General features: G+C 41.7%; 1 protein-coding gene across 3 annotated transcripts; it reads right to left on the bottom strand.

The window, feature by feature from the left end:
- Positions 1–259: 259 nt before the first annotated feature.
- On the bottom strand, positions 260–15993 carry IMPA1 (inositol monophosphatase 1). 3 transcript variants are annotated; one of them, XM_054018557.1, is made up of 9 exons: positions 15901–15993; positions 12284–12365; positions 10909–11042; positions 9917–10021; positions 9312–9357; positions 9071–9179; positions 8211–8319; positions 4058–4209; positions 260–2624 (listed from the first exon to the last, which is right to left on the bottom strand). In XM_054018557.1, the coding sequence occupies exons 2-9, from the start codon at positions 12344–12346 to the stop codon at positions 2506–2508; spliced, it is 837 nt and encodes a 278-aa protein (XP_053874532.1). In that variant the 5' UTR covers positions 12347–12365; positions 15901–15993; the 3' UTR covers positions 260–2505. The 3 variants fall into 3 exon arrangements, with proteins under 3 accessions (XP_053874532.1, XP_053874530.1, XP_053874531.1); XM_054018555.1 differs by lacking the exon at positions 15901–15993 and adding an exon at positions 15015–15119; XM_054018556.1 differs by lacking the exon at positions 15901–15993 and adding an exon at positions 15025–15085.
- Positions 15994–17574: the final 1581 nt, after the last annotated feature.

The following is a 17574-nucleotide window of genomic DNA, read 5'->3' as shown; positions in this document are numbered from 1 at the left end:
CTTATTTGGGCATAAGCTTTTGTGGGCTATAACCCACTTCATCAGGTGCCACAAGGACTCCTCGTCTTTTTCAGAATACAAAGTTTGCTAGTTTGACCTCTTTTTATTTTTTAATAATTAAAAACAGTTTTAATATTAATCAAAATTGGCCAGCAGCAATTGTGTGTGTAATATGGTCTAAACGCCTTTAGCATTTTGAAAGACAGAATGAAAATATCTAACAAACCAAATATGTACAGAAACTTTTCAGACAATCCACTAATAAAGCAATGTTTTCTTTTATTGCAGACATCTCTCACATCAAGTACTAGTTTATACATTTCCATTTTACAAAACAAATCAGTTTAACATCAGAACTTCTGCACAGTTCATATTTCACACTCAAACTCAAATTTCTCACAAAAACCCATAGAGAAAATATATTGGGCAGACCTGCTAAGACATCACATTCATATCTTAGATTTAAAAACAATGAAGCTGTGGTGAAGTTCAAAAGGTTTTGATTATTTTTTTCCTACAGGGCCCCCAAGAAATGAAACTTTAATGAGTTCCTTCTCCTTAGCCCCTGAATTATCATGCAATTCTTTTTCTCCACTAGGGCTAGTTGTTTAAAGTTGGCCTGGCACTGGAGTTTCTAATTAAACATTTCTGTAAAACTAGCAAAATATAACTGTTCCAAGGAAATTTATCAAGATACCTGCTGGTGCTTGTATTTTAAGATACAAAAACACCTTTTTCCACACTAAGGCCTGGTCTACACTAACCCCCCAATTCGAACTAAGGTACACAACTTCAGCTACGTGAATTACGTAGCTGAAGTCGACGTACCTTAGTTCGAACTTACCACGGTCCAGACGCGGCAGGCAGGCTCCCCACGTCCACTACACGTACTCCTCATGCCGAGCAGGATTACCGGAGTCGACGGGGAGCACTTCTGGGTTCGATTTATCGCGTCTTGCCAGCCGCCGAACCAGCGCGTAAGAAATAAAAAACAACCACGTATTTTCAAAAGTGATCATAACTTGGGGTGTCTCAATTAGACATCCAAATTTAGAGGACACTTCTGAAATTTTTGGCCCTAGTTACTAATCAGTCCCTAAACTGACTAATTTTTACTCTAAAATGTACAGTAACTGTTCAATGTACCCACTGATATCAACATAATTCTAAAAATAACTCAGACTGCAAAGAACAACTAACCTTTAGGCTTTGAAATTAGAAAAATTAGCATTAAGATTTAAAATACTGTAATTTCTTTAACTGTAAATTTTAGAGCTTGACCTGTGCCCTCATATGTGCTTATACAGTATGTAGCACAATAGAACCCTGATCCTGACTGGTCATTACTGTCATAACGATCAAATAATAATTAAGATGAAAGTCTGGACTACTGTCTTAATTTTAATTAAAATGGGTGGGGAGGGTTGTTTTTTTGGGAGGTAGGTCAATGAGTTATGAGAATCTTTTGGATTTCAAATTGTATTTAGACTTTGAGGTAGATTCTCTCCTGGAAATATATGAGTAAATCCCCTAAACAGTTAATGAGAGCTACACACACATCAAGTAGAGAATATGCAGGAGGCAGCATCAACTGAAACCAATGGACCCATTTAGCTTATGGTCTTGCTTTTAACTATTTAGCATAAAACCCACTTCATTTCTCAGACTTTTGCCTGAAGGCATGACAGGAGGTGCGTACAGAGTTTTCTTCTTCCACATTACATCTTATTTTTTAGGAACAGCGGTCAGTTAGGTCTATAGAAGTAATGGGCACATAAGTCTAAAAAATAAATGTGTCTTCTTTTCTCTAGGTATTTCTCTAAATATTCCCTGCAATAGCAACTGAAATCATTGTTGAATCACTCTTGCACAGTGATAACATACAAGTGTCCTGAAGTGTGCCAAAAACTAAATGTGATTGTCTCCAAAGTGAGGTCTGGGATCATGTGATCTACTTCTACATTTCCTTCACCGGTGAGAACTTCCAGACAGACTGATAGCACTGTAACAATTTAGAGGCTTTATATGAAAATCTCATAAGCAACAATCAACCTTGATCACATTGGGGGAAAACCATGAGAAAATTGGAACCAGGTGCAATAAACTTTCTCTTTGTAACATATGACTTAGAGCATTAGTTGCTCTCTATCTTCCAGTGTGCTATATAAATTTTAAATATCACTTTTATGGGATTGTGTCCTTTTTTCCTTTAACTCTTTTAAGCAGCCATAATACTACATAGGAAATAAAATTTACAGCAAAACTGATGTTTTATTTACACAAACCGCAAACTTTGTTAGAACCAGTTCTATAACAGTTTCAAATGGGTCTGATTTCAAAACCCTATTTAGAAATCAATTTGTAATAAGATATATTCAGAAGTATATTACTACCCATTTAAGTGCAACATGTGACCTTACATGGGACGTTATTTTCTAAATTCCCAGAGTATGTGACAACTGTTGACAAACTTAGTATTACCACACTTAAGTGTAGTTGTGGTATTCAATTTGTGGCATCGTCCCTTTGTAGGGGGATTATCTGAAGCTCTTTCGCTATTCTCTCTCCTATGGCTCGACTACTTGCAGCAATTATTCTTCGTGACATCAAATCAAATGGTCCTCCTAGAAACAAAGTCAACAATGTAACTGGCTCATAGTCTTAGAAGAATTTTAATCTTGACAAAAATGAGAATTAAGATCAACTGTCAAAATGCAATACTTAGTCTAGCAGAAATTGTATTAAATCCAACTCTTAAAAAAAAAATTATATATTTTACAGTGTGTAAAATCAAATTCTCAACACTAACAATGTAAAACACAATCCAGTGGCTCATTCATGTATATAGCAACCAAATTCTTCATGCTACCCAACCTTAGGAAATGCTGCCAAAGGGGACGGGCTCCTAACTCTACTTGGTTTATACTGCACACCCCCTAACAATACTAGAAATGTGTTCTATTAATGGTTGCATAAGGGAAGCAGCAGACATTTAACATGTTTCACTTAAAAACCACATACATTTGATTTTTAGTTTGGAGAAACAGTAAAGGATTTGGTGAGAAATGAATCAGGGAAAAGACAGAACAACAAAGCTGTGTGCTGAAGGAGATTGGGAAGGCATCCTCCACGGAACCCAGAGAGTGGCTGAAGAGATGTTTCACTGGGGTGACTTCAGCCCTGTGGCTGATGTAAATCCTGCATACCTCCAATTTGACCCTATCATTGAGGTAAAACTAGAAATTGACCCTTGCACTGCACAGGGAATGGCCATCAGAAATGGGGACCACCATGACAATGGAGGTGGGTGGGAGCTCTACTATCCCTTAGCGTGGGTCTAGACAGTCTCCACTTTCTTTGAAGCCTCTTTTTGCCATCACTTACCCAAACATGGAAGGGTTTTACTGTCTGTGGTTGAATGTATAGCACCATTTCACTTTGGCAGAATTAAAAAGTTGTTATACTGGCACAGAAAAATTGTAAGTACACCTCTACCCTGATATAACGCGACCTGATAGAACACGAATTCGGCAAAGCAGTGCTCCAGGGGGGCGGGGCTGCGCACTCCAGCGGATCAAAGCAAGTTTGATATAACGTGGTTTCACCTATAACGCGGTAAGATTTTTTGGCTCCCGAGGACAGCGTTATATCGGGGTAGAGGTGTATTTAACTAATGTAATTAGTTCAGATCAAGTTCTGCCCCTGGATAAGCATGCACAAGTCTCATTGAGTTCAGCTGGTACCTAACATTAATATCTGGGAGAAGAATTCAGACTTATTATGGACTTTCATATCCTAACAGGGAATGATTCTACTACAAAAGACTCAATGCTAGTGAGCAAGAACTTCTGCTAAGTGAACTAAAGGATAAAACAAGTGACAACTATCCCTGTGCATTAATTTGATGGAAACACTGTTTAATAGAGTTAAGAACCACCCAGATAATAGGATGGCTGAAAATCTTACTGATATGGGTCATCGTTATAGTTTGCCAGGTGGTTGATTAAAAATACAAAAAAACAAAAAAACAATTTCCTGAAGGTTCCCCTTCATTTACCTGATACATCCAGCAGCACTCCACCTGCTTCAGTAATGATAATTCCAGCTCCTGCCATATCCCAGCAATGAATGCCCATCTCATAATATGCATCAGCTCCACCAGTTGCCACAAGGCACATGTTTACAGCTGCTGTACCAACAGCTCTAATCCTAAAACAGATACAAGATTCATTAATTGAGAGTAGTTTACGGGAACATCAAAATATTAAAACTAACCAAACAGTGTATACCAGCCAGCGTGAATAAAGCAAAGAAGGAAACTAAGGCTAATGTTAAGGCATATTACTTGTGAGACATAAGCCAGTTCCTCTGTTTTCTCCTGCTTATTTTTTATCCTAATTGCAAACAAGTGTGCATGCATTCATTCCCAGATTTCAGTTAACTAGTGTTAAAAAGAAAGAGTAATAAAGTAATTTAAAGGAAATCACTTTCAAAATTGCTTTCAAGGTGAAAGCTTGAGGTGTGTTTAAATAATCCAGGAAAAACATTATTAAAAATATCCACTTTTGAAATAATGGATAGTCCACTTTGCTTTGTGAGTGCTAATTAATGTGCAATTTAAATTGTTGTCTGATTGGAAAAGTTACTTAGCTTTCACAACTGAGTCAATAAGCAGTTTTCTTGACTTTTACAAAAACGTAAATGTAATTCTCACAAAAAAAACAAACAACTATGCAACGTAAATCAGCTATAAAGAGGACATTTTCAATATTCTTTTCTGTTTCATATTCACAGTGCTCTTATCAGCATTATTGCCCCTGAACCAGTTGTACAATTATCTGACAAGTTCACTAAAAGCCATCACATATTTTCATATATCAGACAGTTATCAATAAAATATAGATTGAATTGTTATATAAAGCAGGGTGGTGCTCAAGTCATGGCAAGAGCCAGTTAATCATCTGTGACCCTTGATTTACAAACAGCATATAGCTGGCAGCTTAGAACTTCAAAGTGAAGATTCAAAATGGAACAGATGATACTACTGTGCCCTGAGCAAAGGTAGTTTAACTCTTCATTTCACAGAAAATGTAAAATCTGAATTCAAGTATAGACAGGTGATACCTTGTTTCATTATATCAAAAATCTTTGTGGAAGTATGAATGGCATATGTGCTCAAGGAACCAGAAAGGAGTCTAAGAAACCTGGAAGAAAGGATATTTCCTGGTCGGGCCCAATCCTGCAATCCTTACTCATGTAAATATTCCCACTAAACTCAGTAAGAGTACTCGTGTGAATAAAAGTTGCATGACCAGAACTGTAACTAGGCATTTTAGCGCCCTGGGTGAACAAGCATATTTGCACCACTACCGTTTTTCCATCATCATTTTTCTGCCTCCACTGTTTTGTGCCCTTGGCGGCTGCCCTTCTTGCCCCACCTGGGTTACGGCTTGTGCATGACTGGACCCTTAAAGCCACATATATACACACAAGTAAGGCTGGTCAAAAAGTATCCATTGAAACTGTGTTTATGATAAAAAAAATTGGCTGTGGAAAACTGATTTTTGTGGAAATTTTTTTTGGCCAAAAACCAAAAAAAAAAAAAAAAAAAAAAAAAAAAAAACACAGTCCATGGCTGAATTTTTTTTGTCTGCAGGAAAAAGAAAAAAAAACCAACAACTCTGAAAAGCTCTACATAATAGTTACATTTTTTTTACCTCCTGATTTTTCTCCTTAGTTACATCAGAGAAGGGGAACCTAGATAAATCTTCTTTGTATCTAGTTTCTATGATTTCACATGACTTTTTCAAATGTCTCTGTACCAGAAGGTAGAAAACATGGATTTCAGAAAAAAATAGAAGACTTCGTTTTTAGAACCCAGTATAAAATGATACTTTTTAGACCAGAGAACTAACGTTTAGTTCAAAGCATATACCAAAGTCTTTAAATCCTCAATGGTGTTTTGATTGGCATGGTTTTGTACTATATATCCTACTTTCTAAATAATAGTTAGTTAAGCGGGTTTTTCAAGGTAAATTCCTATTCATTTTTTTTTCTATTCAAGGCCTTGGGTTTAAACAAAGCCACGAGGATCTGTAAGAATAGCTGAGATTACAAAGTTTAGTACTTCTCTCCATGGGCATAATTTGGGGAGGTGCAGGCGTTGCCCCCTCAAACTGCAAAATCAGGCAGGTGCAGAATTTTCCCTCCTCCACACAGGGCCACCGTTTTCACCGTTTAAGAGGGACAGGGTGGGTGGGGGGGGCACCTGCTCACCCCTGAGTTTTGTACCAGAAGTCTGCTCATGGTGCACACCCCTGCCCCAGGAAGAGCTCTTCGCTGCAGCACCGTGCAGTCAGGTCCCTTCCTCCAGGAGCCGGGGATTCACCCCTGTCAGTTTCCTCCTCTGCTGCACTAGCTCACCCATCCCGTCCCCCTCCACCAATCAGCAGCTGAGACTATATGAAATGACAACCCTCCGAACCAATAGTAGCGGGGCAGTGAGCAGGTCTCTCAGGGTGGGGCAGGCAAGGAGGGGGAGCACAGGGTCTACAGTGGTGGTGGTAGCATAGTGGTGGGAAGGAAACGGAAAGCACAGGGCCTCCTGTGATGAGGATATTGGAGCCATGGGGGGGGGGGGGGCAGTCAATCTTCAGGGGAAGGGAGAGGAGAGGGCATAGGGCTGTGTCCTGAGGGAGGAGCAGCTGAGAGGGAACAGTCCCTAGTGCAAGGATTCTGAGGGAGGGGGAGCTGCAGAAGGCTGGGGGGCTAGGAGCAGCTAAGTGGGTCTTGGGGTCAGTTTTCCCTCAGAGAAGCAGGGAGTAACCTCTCCTCTCCATGGGAAGAGGCCGGGAACAGACCCTTCTGGTCCAGAGCCATCATGTTCACTAGTGGTTGCAGCTTCAAGGACACGTAGGTGTCCATGCTATGCTGCAAATTCTGCTAGTAGGTGCTGAGCTCGTGGGGGATGAAAGCTGTTATTTGGGTCAACCTAGAGATTGACCTGTACTCCACCGACATCCAACTCACCAAGTAAATTCCCTTCAGATACCACCAGTGGGCATCTCAAAAGCTGACTAATGTTATGGTAGCACACAAAGACCTTAAACCAGTAGGAGTCCCCCATTGTGCTAGGCATCATACAAAACATTAAGACCACCCAGTTCCTGCTCCACAGATATCAATCTAATCCTTTTAATTCCATATGGCAGGCAGGTGTTGTTTTTTTCCATTTTACAGCAATGGGAACTGAGGCACAGTGTCCAAACACAGAATGGTACTTCAAAAAAAATGTATATATACATATACACAAACTCTAAATAATAAACAAGTCTGTTTTTTTCTCAACTTTAAAATATGGAATTTTCTCGGTGTTTGGTTTTAAATATTCTCCTGTGAGAACTGCAACTCAATCACTGCAACATTGTGTTTAAGAGCCTCTGGAAAGTAAGTTGACTTTAAATTGAAATGAAAATGACTTGAGTGAAACTGACACTTTCCTGTTTAAAGTCAGTTTCTAGTCTATTATTATTTGTATTAGGGTAACACATCTAGAGCTCCAGGCAGGTGCAGTATAAACTCAAAGGGCCTTGCCCTAGTAGGGTGTTTCCAAAAGTTAAATGTTCTATTCCATGCTTGGTGAACTGCAAAAAAGTAAGTAGCATAAATGATAGACAATCAGATTTTTCTACAATTGTTTCAACTGCTGTATTCAAGAGTAGTAACAAAGTAAGAATATACATTAAAATTTTTAAACCTAACCACTGTCCCTTTATTTAATTTTCATTCTTTATACAGGAATTAGATATAGTGCTCTTGTCAGCTAATTTTTAAGTTATCTGCAAAAAGCTAGAGTTTTCAGCTCCTTAAGTAGCCCCTGGAATCACCCAATCGGAAATGGCTCCCTGTCCACACGCAACCCCACTGGCCTGACTGGAGCCGCCTCCCCCCCCTCCAAATATAGAAGTCAAACTACCTCCATGCCTCTCTCTCATCATGATAAATAACAATGTTGCGTAAATCTTGTCTCTTACGTACAGTTTCTTGGTAAAAGCCACAAGACAGCTTGATTTAAATTGTATCATCCTTTTTTTTTTTTTTTTTAAATTATAGCAAAGAAAGCTGAGTTTGACTGCCACTTTCCTTTCTAAAAATCATGTTTGGTGTAAGCTTCAAGCAGAAGACGAAAAACAAATTAAAAAATACCTTACCCATGAACAGGAATACTGAGAAGCCTTTCCATGTTAGAAAGAACTATCTTTAAAGTCTCTGGTTCACGGTTAGATCCCATTTCTGTTACTAAAAGTGATTTTGTAATATCTAGGAAGGGAAAAAGTGACAATTTTTTTTCCCAACACTTTGACTTATATAAGGACAATATTTAAACATATCATGCACTTTCACTGATTGCTCATTGTAATAAACATTCATCTCACATGTTCACTTTATATTCAATATAGCATAGAAGTAACTACTTTTGGCTAGACACTAACAGGAAGGAAAAAAGGCAGCACTATCCAGTCTCACTTTGTGCATGTGTTCACTGGGGTTACTTATAATCGCAAATTGCGATTCTTAATAAGAATCGGAACATTTTTCAAATCGTTAAGGTCTTAATGCAGCCAAGTATTTAAACATGGACTTAATTTCATGTAAATTGAGAAACAGGTGAACAGTGGTACAACTAAAGTTAGGCCTACAATTTAAATGTTTCGCAGGTTCAGGGCTGAAATAAGACTAATTGTTTGGTAGATTTGTCACCGTTTCTAAACAGACCAGTTTAACAAATATAGATAAAACTCCCAAATTTCTTAATTTTACTTTTATTTTATAACATTCACAAGCATGTTATGTGCTTCAAAGAAAACAAAATATGGGATCCTTCCTCAAAGGGCTTACACTCTATGGGTAAATAAGTGTACATTTGTGCAGGTATGTGAGTGAGGAATAGCTATGAGAAAAGGAGACATTATACATCAATGGTTTCTAATAATTATATTTTGGAAAAAATAAATGTAAGAATTTCCATCCTCATTCCCCTTCCCAAAATAAGCTTCTCAGTTCAACTCACCTTCTTGTCCGGATACTCGAAGCTTCTGACCGTTGCAAAATGCACCTTTTCCTTTCCTGCCAGTGTACATTTTGTCTTCCACACAACTGTATACAACTCCAAATTCAATCTGCAAAGAAGAAAGGTTTCTTTTCCATTAGTGTGGAAATGCCAGTTTTACATAAAGAGAGTGGTGGTTAATAATAGGTTATGAATTTGATTTTATTTCTCTGTTGGATGTTAAGTAATAAAATAAATATACCTTTTTGTTGACAACAAAGCCAATCGAAACTGCCACAAATGGAAACCTTCAAAACAAAACAAAATATTTTACTAGTTTATAATTGAGATATTATGTTTCTTTTGTTACTATACATTTTTTAAAGTCCTAGTTGTATTCCAGCCATGTAATAACAGAGGAAATATGGAGGGTGTAAGCTACCCTTCGTCACCAAACAGGCTCAGCAATGCGAACTGTAATTACATAGGGTTTATTTGTTAATACTGCATCTTTTGCTTTCAAACTTTCAGGTTGATATTTGCAGCAAAATGGGTGTTTTCTTCTAACTTTGTACTAATTATACTATATAATGCTAGTCTCTCAAGGCATGCCAACTGTTGGTTACAGCTGGAAAACATTCTATTTGAGAGCATTATAGTACTTGCAGAAGCACTGCTACTCTTGCCTGGCTGTTTCTAATCAAATATAAGCAAGAAACTCAAGATCTATAAAGAGATGCAATGAACACAATTGGAAACACCATTAAACATGGTTACTTAAATGGTTCCAAAGAAACAGCAAAAAAAATTCTAGTCTAAATGTTGCCCAATTTAAGTAGTAATCATGGACAAAATAAACAGATATACCTGTGTACAAAGTTAGTAGTTCCATCAATAGGGTCAATAATCCACGTGGGATTGTCTGTCAAGGTACTGCCTTCTCCAGCTGCAACAGATTCTTCTCCAATGAAACTAGAGTAGCCAAAATATATTTAAAACACGAATAGTTTAAGAGGCTAGAATTTAACTTTGCAGTGGGTGATGTTTATCATTCTTAAAAGAAAACCAGATGTAACCTGAAAATTAAACAGCAATTATTAATCTGAAATTTATCTGAAAACAGCTAAATTGCAACTGGTATCTTAGCAAGCTAGAGGGCTACCTGTTGAGGAATGATATTTGTGGTATTGGAGATAAGGAGGCACAATGGTCGAGCTAGTAAAAATGTTTCTATCCTTTAATATTAGTTTACAAAATTTAGCATTATTTTAGACATAACATTGAAGTTTCTCTTCTTATTAGAGCAGTCTGGTTTACCATTTTTCAATATATACGGTGTCATGAGGTCATAGTACCACATAAGGATGTAAGAAACTAGAGGACAACAGGGAATTTTGGCAAAGTTGTTTTATGTAAACTAAACATAAGCAATAAGTCAATTGGGAGGCTGCCTTGGGGAGGATCGTCAATTAAGCAAAATATATGAAATTCTCATTCAATAAACCATTTATTTCTGAAGAACTGGGAAGGTTGAGGGATATAATTAAAAACTCTGAAGAGAATATGTTCAACTATTGGTCATGTATGACCAGAAGGCCTTTTCCTGTGCCAAAGTGTACTATGACTACACACTGTCAGGTACAAGTAGAAAATCAGAAGTACTTCTACGGACCTTATAGTAAGTGCCACTTAAATATTTCACATCTGAAGTTATGGAGTTCTTCCTTAACTTCCTGGCAATCTCATATTAAATTTCCTTGAGAAAAAAAAAAAAAAAAAAAGACTCCATACTTTAGCCCTTCACCCACCATTTCCTCTTCTCCCATGAGTAGCAATTAAAATATCAATAGAAGTTGTACCTGTGAGAAGGATATTTTTCTTTTATAGAAGAAATAATCATTTTTTCCACTTTTTGATCAGTGACTGTCACTAGATCTGCTGGTGAGCTTTTAACCATAATGGATATTTCCTCTTTCAATGCTTCCCGGACTACCTGTAAAGAATATTATTTTGTTTATAAGAAACTTCAGGAAATTATTATTATTATTTAATATTTATTATTATTATTATGGCTTCCAGGAAAGTTCAACACATCATTATTCTTTTCTGACTGTAGTAATCTGATCCTAATTTACACATGTGCTTAACTTTATGTACTGCAAGTAATCTCATTTAAAGATGGAACATCGGTCGGCTCCATTTTCTTAGGAGCTGTTTTAAAATTTCTTGCTAAAATATTGTAAGAGTATTATCAATGCTACAAAGCTGTAATGAAACACTAAACGCTGCACCTAGGTAAGTTATTTTCAGGCCAGGCCATGCACATGTGACTGAATCTCTACCTCCCAGCCAAGAAAATCCTATTGAGGACTTCTAATGAAATGAGATGAACCTTTGTTTGAAGGAATGTTTACTGAGGCAGTTGAAGGGACTTCAATATTTACTGTGATTCTGAAGACTGTGTGGCTGGTATATGCCCTCGTCTTACCTGGATACACAGTAAGAGGCTACTGTATAGAAGCAGAGGCAGGAAGTGGAGACCTGGCCATCCACCCTACCCCATGGCTCCTCAGAGATCTGCTAGCTCTTTTTCTTGCTCTCCTGCCATGTTAGACCACAGCTGGAGGGGCAAACCACCTATAGTGAGAGAGCAGGAGCTGTTGCCTGGCAAGGGAGAGAGCCTCAATGAAAGGGAGAGGAGGGAAGAAGGAGGCAAATTGTCTGTCCAAGGGCTAGAGAGGCACCATAGTGGAAGCAGACTTCCTGTGAGAAGAGACACAGAACTATGGAAAAACCACTCAGAAAATGCTGCCAGTAGCCATGCACACTGAAGTACAGTACAAAACTGTTCAGACAAAAAGACAGTGGTATGAGGGACAAATGAGATGCTGCCTGCTACAGCAGCAAGGGAACTTAAAGGGAAACACTTTTAACCAAATTTAAGGTACCAAAAGCGTTTGTGCAACAAGGAGAAAGGATAAACCACAAATCATTGCTCAGTATCAGCCTCAGGCGTTGCAAAGATTTTTTCCTAAATTAGCCCAATCGAGAACAGGATACCTTCCTATTTCTAACTTAATGTCATTTTGCTTTAGACGATTACGCTAATTTATGTTTGTTTTTGACAAAATATAGAGGTGCAATATCTGGGCAAACCTAAAAGTAAAATTCCCCTATAAGACATACATGAGTTTCTCTAGAAACAGACAGTAATTTTTAAGTAAGTTTACATACCTCTCCAGCCTTTCTTGCTAAAGTAACTGCATAATCCATGCATTGTTGCCAAGGATCAGCCATCTTATCCTAGGTACAGTACCTATTGGGTAGATTTGTTAACACAGATACTTAATACAGTAAAAGCTGTGTCATCTGGCACTTCATCAACCAGAAAGCTCTAGAAATAGGCATTTCTGATATCTCCCAATACAAATCTTCAATGGCGTTGCCAGAGGTCTGGTTGTCCCTGCTGCTCCTAGGCAGAAGAACGGCCACAGGGGCTCCGTGTGCTACCCCCACCCCACACGCTGGCTTCGCAGCTCCAACTGGCCAGGAATCATGGCCAATGGGAGCTGTGAGGGTGACACCTGTGGGCAGAGGCAGCGCACGGAGCCGCCAGGCCGCGCCTCTGCCTAGGGATATGTCGCTGCTTGAGGTGAGCATCACCTGGATCTGGCACTCCGAAACCCCTTCCACACTCCAACCCCCACCCCTGAGTACCCTCCCACGCCCAAACTCCCTCCTTCCATTGGTAAGTATAACTCTTAGTTAACCGGAATTTTTGACTAACCAGCACCTGCCATTTCCCCAACATGCCAGATAAAGCTCTTACTATATATAGAAAGTTTTACAAGTCCTCCATAATTGTTGACCTGTTTCTGACTTCAACATCCCCTCTCTGCTGGAATTTATGCTCATACAAAAATGCTGGACAATGAAAGCTTGCCTGTTCTCCACAGTACAGGGGTTAATTCATGAAAACACTAAAGCTTTGCGTTGTTCGTGTATTGTTGGGTAATTTAAAGTTTATATCATTATTATTATTTTTCTATACTTTTAAAAACAAGCAGGCAAGATTAAATCCAAGACACTATTAAGCATAGACCCTGAAACTGGAAAGACATACATGCGTGCTTAACTTTACATACGGTGGGCAGTCAGCAACTTTGATGGGAGTACTCACCATGTGTAAACTTCAGCACTAATATATGGCTTTGCAGGATCAGGGCCATAGTGGTGTTATGATCATGTTTTTAGACAATGTCTAATGCTCAGTCAAATTGTTAGAATTTTCACTATAATTTGCTTTGGATATAAAACTGGCCGACTATTTTTAAACCAACTTTGGGTTAAATTGTTTCAGACATTTTAAAACCAGAGTGCAAAATAAGTAGCTGTCCTATTTTAGAGATACATTTCACACACAGACCCCTCAAAAATGGTTAATTCCACATAGAAAAAGTTACAGAATATCAGTTATTTAGTACACACTTGCTTTTACATCCTCAAGATATTCTGCACCAGTATGAAAACACATCATCAATATTATAATTTAGGTTAGTTTGCACAAGCAGTGTTCTATATAATGTACTACACAATAATTTTAGATAAGATTAATTTTAATGACATAAAATTAGTGTATGACCCACTAGATTAAGTGAACTGTAGGAACCTCTGGCATTTCCAGGGATTATTTATTTATTTAAAACAGAGAGTATAGTCCTAGTACTCCAAAACCTATTCTGGAGAACAGTGCTCTAAACCTGATGGATCCACCACAGCACTCCATCAATACTGCTCCTGAAACTGAGAAAGGGATTGCTAAAAAGCAATGCAATGCAAAGTATTCTCTCCATGGCAGAAGGATCTGTTGAATTAAGAGCATTCTGGCATTGTCGTTAAATATCATAACACTTACAATAAAAATAGTTGTAGACATGTAAAAATAATCATAAAAAGAAGAACAGGAGTACTTGTGGCACCTTCGGATGCATCCGAAGAAGTGGGCTGTAGTCCACGAAAGCTTATGCTCTAATAAATTTGTTAGTCTCTAAGGTGCCACAAGTACTCCTGTTCTTCTTTTTGCGGATACAGACTAACACGGCTGTTACTCTGAAAAATAATCATGTTAGGCTACTGGATTTAGTAAGAACGGCATTAAGCAGAATAAGGTTATATAGCCAGTAAAGATGTATCATGATAATGGGTGAAGTTACTATATTTCAGGTTCCCCAAGAGAGGAGACTGCCCGGGGCGGGCGGGGGGCAGCTGGAGGGGGTATTTGGGGAGACACTAGAGGTGTGCATGGGTTACTGGGAGTGAGGGCTTGCCTACAAATGGGAATTGACCAAAATAGCTGTTCTGATACTGAGCCCGGCATAAGTCCCTGCGTGGGCACTTGTTGTGCAACGGGAGCGCCCTCTTCTGATTTACTTCAATCCACTTCGGAGCCACCGCGCATCCAGGTGCCGCCCGCCCGATGGCAACAGTCACAGCGGGGAGCAGCCACGAAGGGTTTCAAACCCCGAGTAACGGCTGGGGCTCGCTACGGAGCGACCCCGGAGCGCCGCAGCCCCCGCCCCCGCCCGGAGCGGGCTCCCACACACCGCGGGCCGGGGTGACGACACACAAGGAGGAAGCAAATCGTGACAGTTTTCAACCCAAAGCCTCATCCCGCCTAACCCGCAACCCCCGGACCAGGCGGTAGCAAGTCCTGGGAAGTAGCCAAGAAGGTCACGTCCGCGTGGCGGGAACTGCGACGAGTTGCAAAAGCGGAGGGCTGCTGGTTGTGCCGCTACACTCTGCCCCTCGGGCGCCGCCCGGGCTCGGCCACTGCCGGGGACGCGGGGGGGGGGGGGGGGGGGGGGGAGCTGGGCTGGGCCGGCTCCGACACCGGCTGACACCGACCCGCCCGCGGCAATCGGATGCCGGGTAGCCCCGGGCGGGGAGTCCCGTCCCCCCCGCTTACCTCACACAGCCCGTGCCGGGGTCCTTATCCGTGCTGGTGGTGAGTCAGTGACCCCCGCAGAACCAGCCCGAGGTAGTGCGCATGCGCGAGCAGGCGGAAGCCCTTCGCCGGCATCTGCGGTAAGTGTTAACCCTTCCCTCCCCTCTGCTCGATTTACTCTCCTCCCCGCGCTGTCTGACCGGCTGTCCCTCTGCGCCTGCGCGAGGCGACAGCACCCAGCCAAGAGGCGTCCCTCTCCCCCCCCTCCCCCGCTTTGCAAGTGCTGTGCAGCCCCCGCCCCGCATTCCGTGGGTGCCCGCAGCACAGCGGGGAGAGGGATGTTCTCGGTGGCGGAGGACCCGGCCTCCCTGTAACGTTACTGGCAGGACAGTGGGGATTTCAGGGGACGTGACAAGCGGGGACTCTGCAGATTCTGGGGCCGGGCAGATTTGGGGCAGATGCATTTATCCAGCGCGCGCTCTCGCTGTTCCCTGTGGCCCAGCGGACCCCCATTAGTGCTCTCCATCTCCGCGGGCCTCCCCTCTTCCTCATCATTGTGCTAGCTTTCATTCCTGCTTCTGTGATGCAGAGGTGGATTAAGCCTTTGTGGAGCCCTGGGCCAGAGCAAGTGGGGACCCTGCGCTCCTGCCAGGGAAATGGGGTTAAGGCATGGGGAGTTACACTGTTCTGCCACCCGGCACTCCTGCCAGGGAGTGGGGCAAGCCCCCATGCCCCAATCCGGCAGGAGTGGGGCCAGCCCCCATGCCCCAACCCTGCTCCCTAGCAGGAGTCTAGGCGGGCAGAGTGGGTTGAGGCACAAGGGCACCCCCAATTGGCTGGGGCCCCTGGGCACAGGCCCCATTGGCTAATCCGCCACTGCTGTAGTGCATTCCCATGGTCTACCTACCTCATTGCCATCCCAATTCAGGGATAATGCTGCTGTATTCCCTTTCCATGGTCCAGTAATGGCACCCACTCTAAGCTCCCCAGCCAGCACCTCTTTTGGGTGCAGATCCATGTCTCTTTCTTCCTCCTAATCAGGGTATTTCCATGCTGCAAAGTTCCTTGCCTACAAGGTGAATTCCCCAGCAAATCAGACTGCCTCAGCAGGCCTGCTTTGCCTTCCGAGAGATAACAAACAATGTAATCGCCTACAGTTAATTTACCACACAGTTCTTTCTATGCAAACACATTTATTATTAAGGTAAAGGCATTAGAGAGAAAACACATTAAAAACAATAAAAGAACCTACACCCATGCCAATAAGCTAGATCACTCCCCACTTCAACAAGGGCTCTAGCAGGTGAACAGTCCTTCAACCCCCACACTGGCGGTTCTGTTTGGTCACAGGTTCATAACACTGTTACCTCGGAACAATCATGCCCATGAATCTGAGAGTCCCTTCCTTATACCCTTTGGGTATTTGATCTGGCCTCACATAACAGGTGATCAGAAGACAAAAGGTCCCCTCCTCAAGAGGTAGCATCAAAAGATTGGGTTCAGAGGTGAGAAATTTACATTCCCTCCCTCCAGATATTTCCTAAGAAACTCGCTTCACTTTAAAAGTTCACAGTTTCAAACAGTTGAAGCTCACAGCACTTCCTAGGGTTTACATTAGTCAGGTCTCCTCCCTGGAGACATTACATACAGTCCCACAACAAACATTTGCCTTTTGAATACAATGAACTTCTAAGAGTATGTCTACAGTGGCAGAGTTACAGCGCCACTCAGAGTGCTGAAGGGAAACCGCTGTTGTGTGTTCACACTGTCAGCTGCCGGCGCAATAGCGTTTTCACACTTGCGGCACTTGCAGCAGTAATCAGAGCAGTGCACTCTGGGCAGCTGTCCCACAGAGCATCTCTTCCTCTTTTGCCGCTAAGAGTTGGGGGGAGGTGAATGGGATTGCAGGGCATCCTGGGTCCTGTCCCCATCATGCATTGCTTCGCATCCCAGCATTTGGCTTCCGTCGCATTTGGCACTATCTTTCAACAGTTTGTGTACTGCACACTCTTCGGTCTGCAGGAATGGATTCCGCACTGTTGACCAATATGCTGCTCGCTCTCACTAACACATCACAAGTGGTAGTGGAGTTATTCCTTAAACTACAAAGGCAAGAACAGTTCGACATTGATCTCACCACCTATAGTAGCTACAACACGAGATTGCTTGTGGCATTCACGGAGGTGCTGACCACAGTGGAAAGCCGCTTCTGAGCTCGGGAAACAAGCACTGATTGGTGGGATCACACCGTCATGCACGTCTGGGATTACAAGCAGTGGCTGCAGAACTTTTGGATGAGGAAAGCCACATTCATGGGACTGTGTGATGAGCTCATCCCAGCCCTGCGGTGCAAGGACATGAGAATGAGAGCTGCCCTGCAGTTGGAGAAGCACGTGGCGATTGCACTGTGGAAGCTGGCTACTCCAGACTGTTACCGATCGGTCGCTAACCAATTTGGAGTAGGAAAGTCGACCGCTGGACTGGTGTTGACAAAAGTGTGCAGGGCTATTAATCGCATCCTGCTCCAAAAGATTGTGACTCTGGGCAACGTCTATGACATTGTGGATGGCTTTGCACAAAT

Source organism: Malaclemys terrapin, chromosome 2 (assembly GCF_027887155.1).
Source record: "Malaclemys terrapin pileata isolate rMalTer1 chromosome 2, rMalTer1.hap1, whole genome shotgun sequence".
In the NCBI taxonomy this organism is placed as follows: Eukaryota; Metazoa; Chordata; order Testudines; family Emydidae; genus Malaclemys; species Malaclemys terrapin.
The sequence above is the reverse complement of the archived record's forward strand: the minus strand, read 5'-3'. Positions and strand labels throughout refer to the sequence as shown.

Coding starts and splice junctions, on each gene's coding strand:
- IMPA1 (XM_054018557.1), bottom strand. CDS start 12,346: ATGGCTGATCCTTGGCAACAATGCATGGATTATGCAGTTACTTTAGCA. Junction 11,043..12,283: donor TAGCAAGAAAGGCTGGAGAG/GTATGTAAACTT, acceptor TATTCTTTACAG/GTAGTCCGGGAAGCATTGAA. Junction 2,625..4,057: donor AGTGCTGCTGGATGTATCAG/GTAAATGAAGGG, acceptor CTTTGTTTCTAG/GAGGACCATTTGATTTGATG.